The sequence below is a fragment of the Talpa europaea genome (assembly GCF_964194135.1).
Source record: "Talpa europaea genome assembly, chromosome: 2".
NCBI lineage: Eukaryota > Metazoa > Chordata > Mammalia > Eulipotyphla > Talpidae > Talpa > Talpa europaea.
Window position 1 is genome coordinate 140149345 of NC_140068.1, and position 22638 is coordinate 140171982.

Here is a 22638-nt window from a genome sequence, read left to right on the forward strand (position 1 = left end):
TATGATGCATATTTATCATTACTGTTCCTTTGTGCAGATGAATGTTTCTTTTGACTCCTATTTCAATCGCTTGAAGAGTTTCCTTTCCCATTTCATGTAGTTCATGCTGGAGCTCCTTCTGTTGAATGACAGGGCAGCAAAGAAAGATGTCTGTAGTGGAACTGGGGCCCCAGAACAATTTTCAGGGTCTGGGCTGCACACATGTCACCCCGTGGTAGGTCTCCACTGTGAGGACAGGACATGACCTTCTGGAGCAAGTGGCATTACTTGCAGTAAATTTTTGAAATTATACATTTTTTAAAAATAAAGCAAAGCTAAGGATACTGATCATGAATTCTCTCAGTATTTTCATGGAAAAATCTTTATTTTTTTCTTAAAAATATTGACTTTTAAATTATAATATAGCTTTAAATTACAGAGAAATTGCACAGATAAATACAGTGGGTTCCCACCAACCTCTCAGTTTCCCTACTGTTAATATTCACCAATAACTATGATATACTTGTCACAACAGGAGCCAACACTGGAACCAACAGTGGAACACAACTACTGACTACAACCCAGATTTCATGGGGACAATGGCGTGCTGAAGGGCAGATTGTTAGTTGACAAAGACAAAGCAGTATTTACACATGTTGATTGTCAGCAATAAATACCAAGGTCATAATGAAATGTTAGACTTCAGTATATGTGCTGCCGCAAGCGAGCACTGAAATGTTAGACTTCAAATAAAAGATAAAAAATGAAAAACAAAAACAAAAGCAGTAGAAAATGTTATGCTTAGTCATTTGCAATGATTCTTTGTCTGACTTTGCCAGCAATTAACATGCAATTGCAACTTTCTTCGTTTCAGTTACTTTACATTTTGATAGTGTGAAATTTTTAATTTTTAAAATGATATACAATTGTTGTATGATTTTACAGTCAAAATTGTAAAACAGGGTGTGTTCAGCAATCATGGCTCTCTCCCTCTCCTGCATGGTCTTACCCCAACTCTGCAGACAGCATTTTGAAAATGAACTTTGACTCCCCATTCCTATGATAGGAAAATATAAGTACAAATGCAAGGTACTCATATTTCGAAATCGTTCTTTCAAATAAGAAGTAACATATTCCCATTATCTGTGCAACAAGAACACAACAGCCATGTGCTAGGAAGGGTTGAATGGAAGCCGGAAAGAGTCTGTCTTCATCACTAACAGGAATTCCACAAAGAACTTAAGATTGACTCATTCCAGGACTCTCTTAAGGCAAGAAAAAAAAAATCTGTTCTTATAAAATTGAACAGTAAGATAGAAATGAAGGAGAAGGAACCCCTCAAAGTAACATCCCCGTCTTTCCTGGAGGCATGGATGTAGAAGGACCCCCTATTTTCATTGAGCTCGCCAGCATTTAGTCACGCGGATATCCCTGCTCAGCAGCACTACGGGGCTGAAACTGGCATAACCATAACCTAGAACCATTTTAATATAGTAAATGACATGGCTTTTTGTCAAAAAGGAGCCAATGTAGAAGGAGAGAATGAAATCTGCCCAATAAAAGAAAAGGAAGCAGGTCATTAGCAAGAGGACACTCTGAGTAGCTCTCATCTCTGGACTGGGAGTTCCTTGTAGCCTGGAGGTCTGAAGATAAAGGACACACTTATGATGCTGGTACAGGCGAAAGGCCATGTACCCGCTGCTCCAGCCCATCAGACTCTGAAAGACAACATCCCGCAGAGTCATCAGAGTGAGGAAAAGCCACCTCACAAATTGCTCAGATGGAAGAATATCACAATGTTCAAAATCAAGACCAAGTGCAGAGCTGTTGGTGCTCTGGGCTGCTGTGATGTAGAAGAGCAGGTTAGAGCTGATCAGGAAATTGAAGACCCAGAAGAGCAGGAGACAGGGAAGCACTTGCCTTGCAGACCTTGGCTTGAGCTTTCTCCAGGAGGTGGTCCTGGGACTGATGGTGATGGCCTGGACCACGCTGAGGAGACAGGTGGTGCAAATGGAGAGGCCCCGGGCCACCCTCCCCAGATAATTTACAATCTTGCAACCAGTGTTACCTAGGACAATTCCAAGATGAAATACTGTGCTTACAGATCTGCTTCCTTTGGTACAAACAATGACTGTATTAGCAAAAGCCAAGTGGATGAGGATAAGGTCAATAGATTTCCTCTCGGGCCCCATGATAAAAGTATATAAATATCCCCCTAGGATAAGGACGTTGCCCACAATTCCATGTCCAAGAAAACAAAGGAAGAGTAATCTCTGGATGAAGGTCCAAGTCATCTGACTTCAGGAACAGAACAAGGAGAAAGTTTGAGACAAAAGTAAGTCAGAATGACATGTTTGAGGTCTCTGGCTTCCTGTCTGCTCTAGTGACACAAATAGTCTCAATCTGAAGGAAATACATGTGCGTGGTTCTGCCCTGGCCTGGCTCTCACCTCACTATTTGCTCTTTGTTCTTCTTTCCTGCTGCTTCAGTTGACACCAACAGTGATAATGACAATTAAACATCTCCCATAAAGGCCACACCAGTGAATCTGCCCACCTTTCCAAAGGGCCTTCTCTGTGTCCCTCATGCCTGAAGCTCACATGACTTATTCCTCCCTGACAATAGCTTAGCCAGGGCAGTACCATCCAGTGGGCCTCTAAGCTATAATGCTCTCAACTCAGCTGCTTCCTTCTCCCTCACTACCCACACCTGGCAAATTGCCTGACAGTAATGGATGATGCTGGTGCCCACCCACCATCCCTTTACAGTCCACACACTCATTCCTCAGACACTTTGCATGTGTGGCTTCAATGAGTTGTGTTTTCTCCAAAGAAATATACTTTGCTAAATGACAGTAGTTTCACAGAGGAGCTTATGTGACTTCCCTCTCCTGGCAAAGGGGTAGGGAAGTGCCCTGAGGCAGGAGTCTCTATCTCTGTGGTAAATCTGCATTCCTGATCTCCCCTGGATTTGGAGCAGAGTGAAGTGATGTTTTCTTCTGTCTATCCTAGTCTCATTCTTTCCTTCTCCTGCCAGCACTTCCCAACAAGTCAGCAGAAAAGGATTCCCCATCCCAGCATTTCATTCCATAGACTGAAACTGGTGTTACTAAATTTCTTTTTCTAATCTAGTGACTCTTTTCAATCTAAAGAACCCCACCCTGTAGGTCAAACACTTTATTATTTGCTACTGTGATTTTAACCACTTTGCAAATTAGTGTTGCTTCCTCTGTTCCTTCTCCTTCTGTATCATAGAAGCGCCCTGGAAACCTCCTACACACCATATGTGGCTTCACCTGTCATTCATAAACCTAAATATATTTTCCTCTGCAGTTTGGCTTCCTCTTCTTCTTACTTATATCTTTATTACCTTCAACTGTCCCCCTAAAATCTGTATAAACTCTTTTTTTTGCATTTCTTTAAAATTTTTTATTTATGCTTATTTGAGTAATGTTACATTATAACATTATATAAGTCAGGAGTTCTTTGTTGAAAAACAATCAGCATATATATATATATATATAATCAGCAGGGCATCTGAATAGTGTATATATATATATATATATATATATATATATATATATATATATACACTACAGTAAGGTTTCCCCTAAAAGTTCAAAACTTTCCTTAACCGTACCATGTCCCCTTTTTTTCCAATTTAGCCACCCTCCTTCCATCTTTCCTTAAGGTAACCACTAGCTGGTTTTATAGTCCAAATGTATAAACTCTTGATGCTGAGCTGCTCTTGCCCCCAGCCACCCCCATTACAGAGCTAACTCCCGTCCCCACACACAGCAAGTTAGAATTTTATGTGATGACTCTTCCTGAGCTCCTTGGACCTGCCCCCACAGCCTGTTTACCTGTGTCCTCCCTGGTTCTGCCGTGGAGTCCTGGGGAGTGGTTCCCCTTCTGTCTGGCTTCTGAGTGACCATCAGAGTACCAGCAATTAAATGTTTAACTACCTTGTGAATAAATTACTAAAAGAAACATGTGATTCTAGTTGTCAACTGCATGTTCATCACAGAGAACAGCTCATAAAACATCCTGGAGAGATAAATGAGTTGGTGTGTGTTAAGAGTGTAAAAACTGAGTGACTTAGCTACTAGATGACTGAGGTGCAAAACCTCCTTTGAGTCAGTGAATGAGATGGACTGTCCTTGAAGAATCTGAAAGCTATGAAAATTTCCAGGTTTTACTGCTTCTCATGTGACTCCTATTTTCTCAGCTATCTCTGTGTTCTATGAAGCACCAATAACATAGCTTCTTAAATGGAATTTTCTTTGTTTCCCTGAAAAGCATCAATGAAGGAATGCAAAAGCCCGTGCATTAACACCTCTTCTGGGCTATGTTGGCGAGTTTTCAATAAGTCTTCAGATGCTTTTCTAGTAACAGGATAAAAAAATGTATGTTCTTTTGAATGTGGTGAGTCAGGGTTTTCTGTTCATTGGTGGGGAGGGATAAGCCTATACCTGATGCTTTAACAGAATCATTAAATTGAAGAAAGATACCTGCAGAGTTCACAAGTACAAGCTCGCAGCCATCTCTCTGTGGTCAATGCCTGCCCTTCCCAATTCCACTCTGGATGCCATTAAGCATCCGAACTTTTAAGGCACAATGTTCTCATTGTAAAGATGGGTGATACATTGCAATATATAATATATAAGATACAAATATAGGACTTATTTTAGTACCTAGCAGCATGAAGATCATGTTCTAAAAAACATCTATTGATGTGGTGATTTGTCACACATCTGCTTTTCAAATCTCTAGAATAATGTACTGTTGGCTATGTGAGGGCTGGAAAGGATAGCATGAGAATAAACATAATCTTAATAAAGAAAACATGTGTATTCTATGCTGCAAAGCAAAAAGGACACCAGAAGTGACACACACGACTTCAATAAACACCCACCGCTGCAGGGGTGCTGGGGACCACGGAGAATAAGCGCTTCCACCCTGGTGAAACACCTTGGCCTCTGAGCCCCTTTGCCTGCCTCACCTGAGTGCAGGGGGCAGCTCGGGCACCCACAGCAAACACATCTCCTGACAGCTCCTCATGCTGCAGAGAGAGCAGATGACTCTGGGGCAGCTGGAAGAGCGGGCTCTCCTCCATGGTCCTGCCACCTTCCTCCCCCTGAGTGCAGAGGACCTCCCCACCCCATGCCTGGCCTGCAGCCCTGCCCCAGAAGCCTCTCTTCCCAAGGCAAAGGCAGCACCTGCAGTTCTCAGGACACTCACCTGGCTGCAGAGCAGCAGGGATCTGGCAGGGGCTGGCACAGCAGCGGTGCCAGGCCCTTTATCCTCCCTGAGGTCCATGCTCAGCCTCACTCTCCCTGCGGTCAAGATGTTAGTGTCACATGTGGGGCCTGGCTGGGGCCCATGGCCTCTGTGCACAACACCCATCTCTGGGGCGCAGCTCTCCCTCCCTGGTGCTTCCTAATTGCTTAGCCCACAAACAGCCTCATCCCAGTGACAGCAAAAGTGTGGTGGTGAGTGGGAGGCAGGGGAGAGGGCAGTTCCCCAAGCACAGCTGTGGGGGAATCCAGGTCCCTGGAATCATCACCACTCCTGCGTCCCTTCCTTGTCACCATCACAGCTCAGGAACAATCTGGAAGAATCAGCAGGGCATCTGAATATCAGAACTGGTCATTTTCAGAGCATTGAAACAATTCTCTATGTCAATAACATTCTATCCTTGAGTGTAAGAAAATTCATTCTCTGGAGTCCAGTGTCTAGTATGCAGAAGGGGCCTCTTAGGGTACAGGCCTTGTCAATTTATTGACTTAGTTGTAGTTATATGCAATTGAAGCAATTCATAAAACTTATTGAGATGTTCACTTATGTTGGCTTTACTTTTTTTTAAATGTGTATTTCTTTTTTTTATGAATTATTTTATTTTATATAATTCTTACATCACTTTATTTTTGCATAATCTATGCATTTTCACTTCCGTTATATTCCCAGTACAATTCACACCCCCTTTTTCTGATCCTAATCCCTCTTCTCCTCCCCCCACCCCGTCCCCCACTTCAGTGTGTCTCTGGTCTATAGTTGTTTGTTGATTTTGAATTTTACTTTATTGCAGTTAGTCTTTTTCCTTAAAACCCTTATTTGAGTTTTCTAAATTCCTGCTATGAGTGAGACCATCTGGTATTTTTCTTTTTCTTTCTGGCTTATTTTGCTGAGCATGATCCCTTCCAGCTCCATCCATGTTGCTGCAAATGGCATGAGTTTATCTTTTTTGATTGCTGAGTAATAGTCCATTGTGTATATGTACCACGTCTTCTTGATCCAGTCATTTATTTTTGGGCATTTGGGTTGTTTCCATAGGTTAGCTATCGGAAATAGTGCTGCTATAAACATAGGGGTGCAGGTCCTCTTTTGAATTAATGTTTCTGTGTCCTTTGGATAAATACCTAGGAGTGGAATTGCTGGATCAGGCGGAAGCTCTATCTGTAGTAGGTCAGGAAATCTCCACACAGCTCTCCACAGTGTTTGGACCAGTTTGCACTCCTACCAGCAGTGCAGGACAGTTCCTTTTTCTCCACATCCTTGCCAACATTTGTTGTTGCTAGTTTTTTTAATATGTGCCATTCTCACTGGTGTAGGATGGTATCTCCTTATAATTTTGATTTGCATTTCCCTGATTACAAGTGATGTTGAACACTTTTTCATACGCCTGTTGGCCATTTGCATTTCCTCTTTGGAGAAGTTTCTTTTTAGCCTTCTGCCCATTTTTTGACTGGATTATTTTCTTTTTTTTTGTTGAGGCTCATCAGCTCTTTGTATATTTTGTGATCAGTCCTTTATCATTAGTGTTGGGTGCAAAAATTTTCTCCCAGTCAGTCTCTTTGTTTTCGTTATTCTCTCTTTTGCTGTGCAGAAGCTCTTCAATTTGATGTAGTCCCAGCTGCTTATCTTTGCCTTCACTATCACTGCTTTGGGTGATGTGTCTGTAAAGATGTCTTTGAGGTGCACGTCATGTAGTGTTTTGCCTATATTTCCTTCTATGTATTTTATGGTTTCAGGTCTTATGTCTAGTTCTTTAATCTATAAAATGTGTATTTCTATTGTACTCCTCCCACCCCACTCTGATCCTTATCCCTTGCCCTTCCCTGCAGAATGTCTCTGATTTATAGTTTTGTGTTTTATTTTTGTTTACTTGAAGTTTTTAAATTGTTGTTGTTGTTTTTCCTGATCTTTTATTTGGTTCCCCTTTATTCCTCCTATAAGTGAAACCATCCCTTATTTTTCTTTTTCCTTCTCACTTATTTCACTGAGCATAATCTCTTCTAGCTCCATCCATGTTGCTGTGAATGGCTTGAGTTTATTTTTTGAATGCTGAATAGTAGTCTATTGTGTCTATGTACCACATCTTTTTGATCCACATGGGTTGTTTCCAAGTTTTACCTATTGTAAATAGTACTGCAATAAACATAGGGCTACAGGTATCCTTTTGAATTAAAGTATTTGTGAGTACAAGGATTATGGTGATGGTACATGGGTAAATGGTGGTGGAAATTCTATGGGGACTACACTTGAGAAAAGAAAGCAAATAGTATTAAAAAAAGGAAAACAAAATAAAAATTTAAAAAAAAATGTGTATTTCCAAAAATGTATGGCCAATCCATGTCACAGGCCTAGAAGTTTATGTCCTGCAGTCACAGTGGAGACCTAGCTCAGGGTGACATGTGTGCAGCCCAGACCCTGAGAATTGTTCTGGGGCTCCTGTACCATTACAGACATGACCCCTTTCTCACCTGTCATTCAGCAGTAGGGACTCCAGCAAAGGAGGGCAGTGATTTTGACATTCATCACTGCCAGGCAATGCAGACCCCATGAAATACACCACTTCATGAAATACATCTCGTCTTCTGAATGTCCAGCCCCATCCATAATGTTAAATATGTTAAATAAGCAAATAAATATATCCTAGGAAGTAGGTGAAATTCTTCATTACTGAAACATTCCAGGTAGTTTATATAAACACTCTCTCTTCAAGAAGGTGGATGTTCATCATCCTCTCCCCTTACGGGAAGGTGGCATACATTGACTCACTTAAAAGAGCAGGGTATAGAAAGGGTGCAATATAGTCACTTTACAGGGCAAAACCCAACTCATCTACCTTTGTCTGCTCCGCTCATTTAATGTCACAGGTGGCGAAGTGTAATATCACATACTCTGATAAGATGAGATGAAGGGCACTTCACTGATGTGGTCCTCTCTCCCCAAGCTCACAATCCCATTTTGATACTAAAGGAGCCATCAGACACCCAAAGTAAGAGAATTTTACAGAATACTTGTCAGGGCTCCCCAAAATTGTGAAGGCCATGAAACACCAGGAAATATTGGGAAGTTTTCAGGGAGCACCTGAGAGTAAGGAGACACATGATGACATGGAATGAGGTATGTTGATAGGGTCCTTGAAAAGAAAGGGGACATTAGGGCCTTCCTAATGGGGTTAAGTCTCAGCACTATGAAGCTATCAAGCTGGCCAACATGGCACAGCAGACCTCCTCTGTCCCTCCTGCTGCTCCCCTCAACAGTGTATTTCAGTAGATACACCTGTACTGCTCCCCACTCTGTCTCTGGTAAATCCTCTTATCCCCCGCCCCCCACACACACCTCTGGCCTGTGCCCCAGTTCTTACATGCATAAATAAATAAATCTTTAAAGAAAAGAAAGAAAGGGGACATTACTGGAAAAACTAGTAAAATTCAAATGAAATCTGGGTTGAAGTTAGTAGTTATGTTCCAGTGTTGGTTCCAGTGTTGGCTCCTGTTGTGACAAGTGTATCATGGTTATTCATGAATATTGACAGTAGGGAAACTGAGTGAGGGTAGGTGGGAACTCTCTGTATTTATCTGTGAAATTTCTCTGTAATTTAAAGCTATATTATAATTTCAAAGTTAATATTTTTAAGAGGAAAAAATAAAGATTTTTCCATAAAAATACTGAGAGAATTCATGATCAGTATCCTTAGTTATGCTTTACTTTTTAAAAATGCGTAACTTCAAAAATTTACTGCCAAATAATGCCACTTGCTCCAGAATGTCATGTCCTGTTCTCACAGTGGAGACCTAGCATGGGGTGACATGTGTGTAGCCCAGACCCTGAGAATTGTTCTGGGGCCCCAGTTCCACTACAGACATCTTTCTTTGCTGCCCTGTCATTCAACAGAAGGAGCTCCAGCATGAACTATATGAAATGGGAAAGAAAAATGGGAAAGAAAAATATGATTTTGGGAAAAGAGGAAACAATATAACAAGATGGTCTATTTAAATCAACTATATAAATAATTAGCTTCAATATAAATGGTCTATCTTGGGTTTTAAAAGAAATGTTAACACAGCTATAATAATTGACATCATAAAAGTATTTGAGGACCATGGTGTATTCAAGCAAAACTTAATAGTTACTGAAATATAACTGGAAAATCTCTAAATATTTTGAAATGAAGCAACATGCTATGAATAACAAGGGGGGACAAAAAGAGTCTGAAAGGAAATGTTGCGAATATTTTCAACTTAATTCAATGAAAATGGAAGATATCCATAATGGAATGACTCGCAATGAAATGTGTAGCATTAAATGCTTGTCTTAGAAAAGAAGAGAGGTTGACATCAATAACCTAAATGTCTAAGAAACAAGAATGATAACCAGAAAACCAAAACACGGATGAAGTGAAAATATAATAAAAACAAAAGCAGAAATAAGTGAAGTTTACTGTACAGAATGCACATTTCCAGGGGCTAATTCAACAGGTCAGAGTGGGTGTGAATCAAAGGTGTGGCCTCACCTTTCCCAAGAAAAGATCAAAGTCAGTGCAGGTTTATTAGATGCTTCTAGGAGTGCTCAGATTCCATGCCTGAGAATACAATCTCCATGGAAGAGTCAACATGAGCATTTTTAAAAATTTTATATAATTTTTTCCATCATTTTTCATTTTTGTACAATGTATGCATTTTCATCTTGGGTATAGTCCCTGTGAAATTCCGACCACCCATTCACCCATGAACTATCACCATGGTCCCTTAGGCTCTTCCCACCCCTGTTTTGATCTTACTCCTATCTCCTCTCCTCCAATATGTCTCTGAATTTGATTTTTACTTTATTATAGTTTTTTCTCCTGATCCTGTATTTGGATCCTCTCCATCCCTGGTATAAGCGTGACCATCCGGTACACTGCTGGTGGGAGTGCAGACTGGTGCAACCACCATGGAAAGCTGTAAGGAAGTATCTCAAACTACTAGAAATGGAGCATCCATACTATCCAGCAATTCCACTCCTAGGGATCTACCCAAAGAACACAAAAACATTAATTCAAAAGGACACCTGCACCCCTATGTTTATTGCAGCACTATTTACAATAGGTAAGCTATGGAAAAAACCCAAATGCCCAAAAACAGATGACTGGATCAAGAAGATGTGGTACATATACACCATGGAATATTACTCAGCAATCAAAAAAGATAAACTCATGCCATTTGCAGCAACATGGATGGAGCTGGAAGGGATCATGCTCAGTGAAATAAGCCAGAAAGAAAAAAAAATTAGTATTCTTTTCGAGGGCCAGCAGAGCAGTGCTGTGTGGGTGGGGAGTATACCAAACAACTGGATGTGGATATTTATGAAATGCTCCCTTTTTCCGGGTGCCTCTGCTCCAAAGTCCTGAGAGCATGCTGAGCTCAGGGACGCAAGCTCCAGCAAGTGGACAGGCTCCAACCCCAAGGGAGCTTCAGAGAATCCTGGAGATTCCTGCGGCACCTCATAGAATCACTGCAACAACAATTATGTCCCCAGATATTTCTTGGGAGTCCATTATGTGCCAGGCACAGTATGCAATGAAGTTGTAAACATAAAATCCTTATTTCATGAAGACTGAAATGAATAAAATGGGTTCATTTTTTAAAAAGCCTAGTCATTTTTTAAAATTAATTTCTTTGATGAGTGAATGAAACTGGAACTTCAGAACTGTTAGACCCGGGGAAGGGTCCCCTGACATTCAGAAGGGAAGGTGATGTGGAGTTATCACAGAGGCATTTTCATGGAGTCTGCATTGTTGGGCAGTGATGAATGTCAAAATCAGCTGCCCAACTGTTTAATGACAGGCGAGGAAGGAGCCATATCTGTAATGGTATAGGGGCCCCAGAACACTTCTCAGGGTCTGAACTGCACACTTGTCAAGCCAATCTAAGTCTGCACCGTGACTGCAGGACATAAACTTCTAGAACAGTGGCATGTTTAGCCACAAACATAAATGAACATCACAATGAGTTATATGAGTAGCTTCACATGCATATAACCAGACCTACATCAAAAAATCGAGAAGGCCTGCATCCTAACAGGCCCCTTCTGTATACCAGACTCTGCACTTCAGAGATTGAGCTTTCTTAATGTTATCAACATAGAGAATTGTTTCAAATGCTCTGAAGCGACTACTTCTGATGCTCTAATAATTTGGAGAAGTTTCTTTTTAGCACTTCTGCCCATTTTTTGACTGAATTATGTACCTGTTTTTGTTGAGTCTCATCAGCTCTTTGTAGATTTTTGTGATAAGTTCTTTATCATCAGTGTTGAGCCTGCCTGTTCTGCTCCCTGCTCACCCTCCTGCATCTCTGTCCTTTACACTAGCTCTTGTATAAAAATAAATCTTTGGGAAAAAAGAAATAATTTGATTTGTAATTATACAATTTCTTTGGTATTGGAGATCTAAAATGTCTCAAATGTATGCATATTAAAATGGTTTATTTTATTTGAATTCTAAAATAACCTTATGGTTTTATTCTGATAAAAACCAGATATGCAGGGGAATATTTGGAGAGATATGTGTAGCCATACATGTGTCCTAATAGAGAAAGATATAATTTATACATTTAGGTGATCTTATTAAGAATTTGATGAACACAGATTTAGTGTACTCCTACTTTATGCAAATTAAAATGACTTTTATTCATTTTCTATTTTTGGATTACCATGTGAGTGTGCCTTTGAAAAATATTTGGTAATAACTAATAAAACTTAAGTTATACACTGGCCATGGAAGAGATGTGGGAGGGTATAACAAAAGGGTTAATGTTGGAATAATCTTTTCATAGCATAGAAGAAAAGAAAGGGGTTGGAAGTGGAGACATGGAGTTCATATAAAAATATTCAGAAACGTGAAAAATACCCTTTAATAGACAGTGAGAAGAGCAAGTAGAATCTGAGCCACAATTGGTGAGGAGAAAATTTTCCTTTCACCCTGAGGAGACAAGCTCTTGCATGTTCCTATAAAATTCAGCTCCGGTAAGCCAGGATGAGGCCTAAATACAGGTGGTCCTGGGAGAGGCAGGGGTGAAGGATGAAGGATTGGGGCATATGCTGATGTCATTCACTGGTCTGAGAGCATCTTAGGACAGCCAAGTAGGCTCTGGCAAAGTTTCTTGTATTGGGATATTGAGCAATTAGCACAGCAAGGGAATGCATTTCTTGAGGGAAACAATATGCAGCCATTAAAAAGCAAGGAAGTTGCATCAATTCATAGAATCATTCACAAGAGTTCATGGAGGAAGCCAGACTCATGACAAAGTTCAGTAATGATGACAGCAAGTGAGGTTTCTTACCTCCTCTTTCAGAAAGCTTAGGCTGTGCATGGTGCAACGTTTAATCTCTTTGCCTTTCCCTTTATCAGAAGCACTTTCTCTCACTTGCCAACTCCGGAAAAGAAAAACTTCACCAAGCTCTCCCCTTAGAGTGAAGAATTGAGAGATGACAATGTGCAGATTACCGCTTATTTTGGGGATTTTGCAAAATGGTGATATTCTAAAGCTACCACTCCTCATGTTTAGCTGCACAGCTTCCATAAAGAAACACTTGCTCATCAAGGGTTTGATGGCCCTGAATATAGCGTGCACCAAAGAAGTGCTGACACGAACTCACTTTGGCCAATGGTGGTCCCTTCCAGATGACTCCTGTGCTACCTGGACAGGACCTCAGTGTCTTTGACAGTTTGCCCACTGTTAGGTACAGCAAGGTCCCCCCAGATTTCCTGCCCTATCCCTGGCTTGCACGACTATTTCAGATCCAGTCTAATCACCTTCATGAGCAACAATTTAAAAAGCATAATCTGGGCTCTATCGAGATGTCAGTTCTTCTAGACCTTTAGAGTGGACAGAGGTAGTATCTATACAGATATCATTTAGAAAAACAGAAATATGTCATGACTTCTACCAAACTATCCAACTGAAGTGAAATATTACAGAAATTTTATCTACAGCCTTTCATACTTATCCTTTTCATCTATAACTTTGTCTTTAACAACTATTTCTTTATATTTTAAATCTTGTTTTATGTCTTCCTTTATACTGAAAATCTAGGTTACTTTCACGGGCATAAGTAATTCTTTGCTTTATCATATATAGCCATATAATAATGCTTTTGCTAGACATTTCAGAAAACTTAGTGATTGTTTTTGTCTTTACACAGATACCCTTAGGAATATGCAATCAAATGCTACGCTTCATGAAAAGATGTTTATCATAGTTTATTACCAGAGAAATGTAAAGCAACACAAGGAGATACCACCTCACACCTGAGAGAACGGACATTATGTAAAAGACAAGTAACAAGTGTAGATTAGGATGTAGAGATGAAGGAACCATGAAGACCTGTTGGTGGGAATGTAGCTATTATGGAAAGAAGCATGGAATATTTCTGAAAAAGTTAACAATTGAAATACCATGCATCGAATTCTCCCAGCGTTAGTATTTACAATGTAAAATAAAAAAAACCAGGGCGCCCCTGGTTGCATAAGGGGTTAAAGCACCGCACTATGAAGGAATTCCAGCCTCTGCAGCATGAGTTGGATCCCTGGCCTGCCAGGGAGCAACCCACATGGCAAAGCAGACCTCACCGGAGTCCCCTGCTGCTCCCCACAGCAGTGTATTTCACTCAATCTGCCTGTTCTGTGCCCCAATGTGTCTGGTGAATACTCTTACCACCTGTGGTCTGCACCACACCTCTTGTATGCATAAATAAATAAATCTTTTTTAAAAAATACAAAAACACTACTCATGGGTGAAAATACTACCAAAAAGAAAAAATGCTGCATTTGCAATAATTTTCATGGGCCTAGAGGGAAGTAAGGAAGGTGGAAATAGCTAGACAAAGACAAATATCATACGACTTTACCTTTGTGGCATATGCAGAGGAAAAACAGTTGGATTAAAGGAAACAAAAATCAACTATGGGACAATAGGACAATTAGTGGTTACCAGAAGAGGCAGAGGAGATAAGTCAGGAAAATGGGGACAATGGTGTGCTGAAGGGCAGATTGTTAGTTGACAAAGACAAAGTAGTATTTACACATGTTGATTGTCAGCAACAAATACCAAGGTCATAATGAAATGTTAGACTTCAAATAGAAGATAAAAAATGAAAAACAAAAAGAAAAGCAGTAGAAAATGTTATGCTTAGTCATTTGCAATGCTTCTTTGTGTGACTTTGCCAGCAATTAACATGCAATTGTTACTTTTTTCTTTCCACTTGCTTAAAATTTTGACAGAGTGAAGTTTTTAATTTTTAAAATGATATACAATTTTTGAAGAATTTTAGAGTCAAAATTGTAAAACAGAGTATGTTCAGCAATCCTGGCTCTCTCCCTCTCCTGCATGGTCTTACCCCAACTCTGCAGACAGCATTTTGAAAATGAACTTTGACTCCCCATTCCATTGATAAGAAAATACAAGTATATATGCAAGGTACTCATATCTCCAAATCGTTCTCTCAAATAAAAACCAACATATTCTCACTGGCTGTGCAACAAGAACATAACAGCCATGTGTTAGCGAGGGTTGAATGGCAGCAGGAAAGAGTCTGTCTTCATCACTTACTGGAACTCCAGTAACAGTTTAAGATGGACTCATTCCAGGACTCTCCTAAGACAAGAAAAAAAAAAAAAAACTGTTCTTATAAACCTTGAACAGTTTGACATAGATGAAGGGGAAGGAACCCCTCAAAGTAACATCCCAGTCTTTCCTGGAGGCATGGATGTAAGAGCGACCCCTGTTTTCATTGAGCTCGCCAGCATTTAGCGACGTGGATATCCCTGCTCAGCAGCACTATGGGGCTGAGACTGGCATAACCAAAAGTTAGAAAAATTTTAATACAGCAAACTCTGTATCTATTTGTCAAGAAGGAGCCAATGTAGAAGGAGAAAATGAAATCTGCCCAATAAAAGAAAAGGAAGCAGTTCATGAGCATGAGAACACTCTGGGTAGCTCTCATCTCTGGACTGGGAGTTCCTTGTAGCCTGGAGGTCTGAAGATAAAGGACACACTTATGATGCTGGTACAGGCGAAAGGCCATGTACCCGCTGCTCCAGCCCATCAGACTCTGAAAGACAACATCCCGCAGAGTCATCAGAGTAAGGAAAAGCCACCTCACAAATTGCTCAGATGGAAGAATATCACAATGTTCAAAATCAAGACCAAGTGCAGAGCTGTTGGTGCTCTGGGCTGCTGTGATGTAGAAGAGCAGGTTAGAGCTGATCAGGAAATTGAAGACCCAAAAGAGCAGGAGACAGGGAAGCACTTGCCATGCAGACCTTGGCTTGAGCTTTCTCCAGGAGGTGGTCCTGGGACTGATGGTGATGGCCTGGACCACACTGAGGAGACAGGTGGTGCAGATGGAGAGGCCCCGGGCCACCCTCCCCAGATAAATCATAATCTTGCAACCAGCATCACCTAGGACATTTCCCAGATGAAATACTGTGCTTACATATCTGCTTCCCTTGGTACAAACAATGACTGTATTTGCGAAGGCCAAGTGGATGAGGATAAGGTCAATAGATTTCCTCTCGGGCCCCATGATAAAAGCATATAAATGTCCCCCTAGGATAAGGACGTTGCCCACAATTCCATGTCCAAGAAAACAAAGGAAGAGTAATCTCTGGATGAAGGTCCAAGTCATCTGACTTCAGGAACAGAACAAGGAGAAAGTTTGAGACAAAAGTAAGTCAGAATGACATGTTTGAGGTCTCTGGCTTCCTGTCTGCTCTAGTGACACAAATAGTCTCAATCTGAAGGAAATACACGTGTATGGTTCTGCCCTGGCTTGGCCATGAATTACTCTTTGCTCTTTGTTCTTCTTTTCCTGCTGGTTCAGTTGACACCAACAGTGATAATGACAATTAAGCATCTCCCATAAAGGCCACACCAGTGAATCTGCCCACCTTTCCAAAGGGCCTTCTCTGTGTCCCTCATGCCTGAAGCTCACATGACTTATTCCTCCCTGACAATAGCTTAGCCCAGGGCAGTACCACCCAGTGGGCCTCTAAGCTATAATGCTCTCAACTCAGCTGCTTCCTTCTCCCTCACTACCCACACCTGGCAAATTGCCTGACAGTAATGGATGGTGCTGGTGCCCACCCACCGCCCCTTTACAGCCCACACACTCATTCCTCAGACACTTTGCATGTGTGGCTTCAATGAGTTGTGTTTTGTCCAAAGAAATATACTTTGCTAAATGACAGTAGTTTCACAGAGGAGCTTATGTGACTTCCCTCTCCTGGCAAAGGGGTAGGAAAGTGCCCTGAGGCAGGAGTCTCTATCTCTATGGTAAATCTGCATTCCTGATCTCCCCTGGCTTTGGAGCAGAGTGAAGTGATGTTTTCCTCTGTCTTTCCTAGTCTCATTCTCTCCTTCTGCCAGCACTTCCCAACAAGTCAGCAGAAAAGGATTCCCCATCCTAGCATTTCATTCAATAGACTCAAACTGGTCTGATTTAATTTCTTTTTCTAATCTAGTGACCTTTTTCAATCTGAAGAACCCCACCCTTAGGTCAAGCCCTTTAATATTTGCCATTGTGATTTGTAACCACTTTGCAAATTAGCGTTGCTTCCTCTGTTCCTTCTCCTTCTGCATTATAGAAGAGCCCTGGAAACCTCCTGCAAACCATATGTGGCTTCACCTGTCATTCATACACCTAAATATATTTTCCTCCACAGTTGGGCTTCCTCTTCTTCTTACTTATATCTTTATTACCTTCAACTGTCCCCCCAATATTTGTATAAACTCTTCATGCTGAGCTGCTCTTGCCCCAGCCACCCCCATTACAGAGCTAACTCCCGTCCCCACACACAGAAAGTTAGAATTTTATGTGGTGACTCTCCCTGAGCTCCTGGGATCTGTCCCCACGGCCTGTTTACCTGTGTCCTCCCTGAATCTGCAGTGGAGTCCTGATTCTGCAGGACAGTCTGGCTCCCCTTCTGTCTGGCTTCTGAGTGACCAGCATAGTACTGCAATTAAATGTTTAACAAACTTGTGAATAAATTACAGAAGCATGTGATTTGGATGTCAGCTGCATGTTCATCACAGAGATGAGTTTATAAACCAACCTGGAGAGAGATTTGAGTTGGTATGTGTTAAGAGTGTAAAAATGGAATAACTTAGCTACTAGATGACTGAGCTGCAAAACCTCCTTTGAGTCAGTGAATGAGATGGACTGGCCTTTAACAATCTGAAAGCTATGAAAATTTCCAGGTCTTACTGCTTCTCATGTGATTTATTTTCTCAGCTATCTCTGTGTTCCAAAAAACACCAATAACATATCATCTTAATAGGAATTTTCTTTGCTTCCCTGAAAAGCATCAACGATGGAATGCAAAAGCCCATGCACTAACACCTCTTCTAGCCTATGTTGGAGAGTTTTCGGTAAGTTTTCAAAAGCTCTTCTAGTATCAGGATAAAAAAAAATATGATCTTTGTGAATGTGGTAAGTCAGGGTTTTCTGCTCAATGATGGGGAGGGATGAGCATATACCTGATGCTTTAAAAGAATCATTAAATTGAAGAAAGATACCTGCTGAGTTCACAACTACGAGCTTGCAGCCATCTCTCTGTGGTCAACACCTGCCCTTCCCAATTCCACTCTGGATGCCATTAAGCATCTGATCATTTAAGGCACAATGTTCTCATCTGTAAAGATGGCTGACACTTTGCAATATATAGGTCTATTTTGAGGGTGAATTGAATTGGTCTATAGATATTCATATAGGATTATGTTAGCACCTAGCAGCATTAAAGATCATGTTCTAAAAAACATCTGTTGATGTGGTGATTTGTCACACATCTGCTTTTCAAATCTCTAGAATAATGTACTGTTGGCTATGTAGGGGCAGGAAAGGATAGCATGAGAATAAACATAATCTTAATAAAGAAAACATGCATATTCTATGCTGCAAAGACAAAAGGACACCAGAAGTGACACAATATACATGACTTAAATAAACACCCACTGCTGGAGGGGTCCTGGGGACCAGCAGAGAGTAAGAGCTTCCACATCTGGTGAAACACCTTGGCCTCTGAGCCCCTTTGCCTGCCTCACCTGAGTGCAGGGGGCAGCTCAGGCAAACACAGCAAACACATCTCCTGACAGCTCCTCATGCAGCAGAGAGAGCAGATGACTCTGGGGCAGCTGGAAGGGCGGGCTCTCCTCCCCGGTGCTGCCACCTTCCTCCCCCTGAATGCATCGGACCCCCACCCCCACCCCATGCCTGGCCTTTGGCCCTGCACCAGAAGCCTCCTTTCTAAGGCAAAGGCAGCACCTGCAGGTCTCAGGACACTCACCTGGCAGCAGAGCAGCATGGATCAGGTAGGGACTGGCACAGCAGCAGCACCGGGTCCTTTTTCTTCCCTGAGGCCCAGGCTCAGCCTCACACACCCTGCTGTCAAGATGTCAGTGTCACTCAAGGGGCCTGCGGGCACACAGAGCCTCTGTGCACAACACCCATCTCTGGGGCTCAGCTCTCCCTCCCTGGTGCTTCCTAACTGCTCAGCCCACAAACAGCCTCATCCCAGTGACAGCAAAAGTGCTGTGGTAAGTGGGAGGCAGGGGAGAGGGAAGTTCCCCAAGCACACTTGGGGGAGCATCCAGGTTCCTGGAATCATCACCACTCCTGCAACACCCCTGGTCATCAGCACAGCTCAGGAACAATCTGGAAGAATCAGCAGGGCATCTGAATATCAGAACTGGTCATTTTCAGAGCATTGAAACAATTCTCTATGTCAATAACATTCTATCCTTGAGTGTAAGAAAATTCATTCTCTGGAGTCCAGTGTCTAGTATGCAGAAGGGGCCTGTTAGGGTACAGATCTTGTCAGTTTATTGATTTAGTTCTAGTTATATGCAACTGAAGCAAGTCATAAAACTTATTGAGATGTTCACTCATGTTGGCTTTACTTTTTTTGAAATGTGTATTTCTATTGTACTCCTCCTGCCCCACTCTGATCACTCTCCCCTGCCTTCCCCTGCAGAATGTCTCTGATTTATAGTTGTTCTATTTTTATTTTCTTGCGTTTTTTTAATTGTTACTGGTTCTTTTTCCTGATTCCTTATTTGGTTCCCCTCTATTCCTCCTATAAGTGATGCCATCCCATATTTTTCTTTCTCCTTCTCACTTATTTCACTGAGCATATTCTCTTCTAGCTCCATCCATGTTGCTGTGAACAGCACGAGTTTATCTTTTTTGATTGCTCAATAGTAGTCTATTGTGTCTATGTACCACATCTTTGTGATCTTTTTGTGTTGTTTCCAAGTCTTACCTATTGTAAATAGTGCTGCAATAAACATCGGGCTGCAGGTATCCTTTTGAATTAAATTTTTTGTGAGCACAAGGACTCTGATGATGGTACTTTGGTGAATTGGTGGTGGAAATTCTATGGGGACTACACCCGAGAAAAGAAAGCAAATACTATTTAAAAAATGAAAATAGCATAAAATTTAAAAAAAATGTGTATTTCCAAAAATGTATGGCCAATCCATGTCACAGTTTAGAAGTTTATGTCCTGTAGTCACAGTGGGGACATAGGTCGGAGTGACATGTGTGCAGCCCAGACCCTGAGAATTGTTCTGGGGCTCCTGTACCATTACAGACATGGCTCCTTTCTCACCTAGGTTCAGCAGTAGGGACTCCAGCAGAGGAGGGCAGCAATTTTGACATTCATCACTGCCAGGCAATACAGACTCAATGAAATATACCTCTTCATGAAATACACCTCATCTTCTGAATGTCCAGCCCCATCCATAATGTAAAGGACAAACTGATGTGTGTGATCAAGAACTGAGATCTAGAGTTTAGGAAGTAGATGAAATTCTATATCACTGGAACATTCCAGGTAGTTTATAGAAACACTCTCTCTTCAAGAAGGTAGATGTTGGGCTTCCCCTGGTGGCACAGCGGTTGAGCGCTGGGGCTGAGAAGCTGCCCGCATCCTTTGCATCGCAGCTTCAATCCCTGGCTGCCTGCAAGGGTCCCATATGGCACGCAGCCCTCTCCTCCTCCTGCCCGCTGCTCCCCTCAGCAGTGTACTTCGGTCCTTCTGCCTGTTCTGCTCCCCGCTCTGGCTCTGGTGAATTCTCTCAGCCTCCCATGCTTCTGACTGTACCCAGTGCTTGTATAAATAAATAAATCTTTAAAAAAAAAAAGTCTTTAAAAAAAAAAAAAGAAGGTGGATGTTCATCATCCTCTCCCCTTACGGGAAGGTGGCATACAGTGACTCACTTAAAAGAGAAGGGTATGGAAAGGGTGCAATATAGTCACTTTACAGGGCGAAACTCAACTCATCCACCTTTGCCTGCTCCGCTCATTTAATGTCACTGGTGGTGAAGTGTAATATCACATACTCTGATAAGATGAGATGAAGGCCACTTCACTGATGTGGTCCTCTCTCCCCAAGCTCACAATCCCATTTTGATACTAAAGGAGCCATCAGACACACCAAAGTAAGGGAATTTTACAAAACACTTGTCAGTGCTCCCCAAAATTGTGAAGGCCATGAAACACCAGGAAATATTGGGAAGTTTTCAGGGAGCACCTGAGAGTAAGGAGACACATGATGACATGGAATGAGGTATGTTGATAGGGTCCTTGAAAAGAAAGGGGACATTAGGGCCTTCCTAATGGGGTTAAGTCTCAGCACTATGAAGTTATCAAGTTGACCCACATGGCGCAGCAGACTCCCCTGTCCCTCCCGCTGCTCCCCTCAACAGTGTATTTCAGTAGATACACCTGTTCTGCTCCCCACTCTGTCTCTGGTAAATACTCTCACACTCCCCCACCCCCCACACCTCTGGCCTGTGCCCCAGTTCTTATATGCATAAATAAATAAACATTTAAAAGAAAAAAAAAGGGACATTAGTAGAAAAACAAGTAAAATTCAAATGAAATCTGGGTTGTAGTTAGTAGTTATGTTCCAGTGTTGGTTCCAGTGTTGGCTCCTGTTGTGACAAGTGTATCATGGTTATTCATGAATATTGACAGTAGGGAAACTGAGTGAGAGGTAGGTGGGAACCCTCTGTATTTATCTGTGCACTTTCTCTGTAATTTAAAGCTATATTATAATTTCAAAGTTAATATTTTTAAGAGGAAAAAAAATAAAGATTTTTCCATAAAAATACTGAGAGAATTCATGATCAGTATCCTTAGTTTTGCTTCACTTTTTAAAAATGTGTAATTTCAAAAATTTATCGCCAAATAATGCCACTTGCTCTAGAATTTCATGTCCTGCAGTCACAGTGGAGACCTAGCACGGGGTGACATGTATGCAGCCCAGACCCTGAGAATTGTTCTGGGGCCCCAGTTCCACTACAGACATCTTTCTTTGCTGCCCTGTCATTCAACAGAAGGAGCTCCAGCATGAACTACATGAAATGGGAAAGGAAATTCTTCAAGGAAGTGAAATAGGAGTCAAAAGAAACATTCATTGGCACAAAGGAACAGAAATGATAAATATGCATCATAGATAGTACCCAATTCATTGAAAGCTAAGCAGAAAAAAAAAAACATTTAAAATGGAAGAAAAAAAAAAAGATGGAGAAAAGAAGGAAACAATATAACAAGATGGTCTATTTAAATCAACTATATAAATAATTAGCTTCGATATAAATGGTCTATTTTGGGTTTAAAAGAAATGTTAATATAGCTATAATAATTGACATCATGAAAGTAGTACTGACCATGGTGTAATTAAAGCAGAAATTAATAGTTACTGAAAGATAATTGGAAAATCTCTAAATTCTTAGAAATGAAGCAACATGCTATGAATAACAAGGGGGGACAAAAAGAAAGTCTGAAAGGAAATGTTGCTAATATTTTCAACTTAATTCAATGAAAATGGAAGATATCCATATTGTGGAATGACTCACAATGAAATGTGTAGCATTAAATGCTTGTCTTAGAAAAGAAGAGAGGTTGAAATCAATAACCTACATGTCTAAGAAACACAAGAACGATAACCAGAAAACCAAAGCACAGATGAAGTGAAAATATAACATGCCACTGTTCTAGACGTTTATGTCCTGCAGTCATGGTGAAGACTTAGCTCAGCTTGACAAGTGCGCAGCCCAGATCCTGAGAAGTGTTCTGGGGCACCTATACCATTACAGACATGGCTCCTTCCTCGCCTGTCATTAAACAGAGGGGCTCAAGCAGAGGTGGGCAGCTCATTTTGACATTCATCACTGCCCAACAATGCAGACTCCATGAAGATGCCTCTGTGATCCCTCCACATCCCCTTCCCTTCTAAATGTCAGGGGACCCTCCCCGGGTCTAACAGTTCTGAGGTTCCAGTTTCATTCACTTGTCAAAGAAATTGATTTTAAAAAATGACTAGGCTTTT

The 22638-nt window shown here is 41.4% G+C and overlaps 2 protein-coding genes across 2 annotated transcripts; both read right to left on the reverse strand.

The window, feature by feature from the left end:
- Positions 1–1373: 1373 nt before the first annotated feature.
- On the reverse strand, positions 1374–5094 carry LOC311188372 (putative vomeronasal receptor-like protein 4; the record flags this gene model as incomplete). The annotated part of the gene is made up of 2 exons (XM_084259474.1): positions 1374–2273; positions 4981–5094. The coding sequence occupies 2 exons, from the start codon at positions 5092–5094 to the stop codon at positions 1374–1376; spliced, it is 1014 nt and encodes a 337-aa protein (XP_084115600.1).
- Positions 5095–15032: 9938 nt separating this feature from the next.
- Positions 15033–15932, reverse strand: LOC311188373 (putative vomeronasal receptor-like protein 4; the record flags this gene model as incomplete). The annotated part of the gene is made up of 1 exon (XM_084259475.1): positions 15033–15932. One exon carries the CDS (start codon positions 15930–15932, stop codon positions 15033–15035), a length of 900 nt encoding a protein of 299 aa, XP_084115601.1.
- Positions 15933–22638: the final 6706 nt, after the last annotated feature.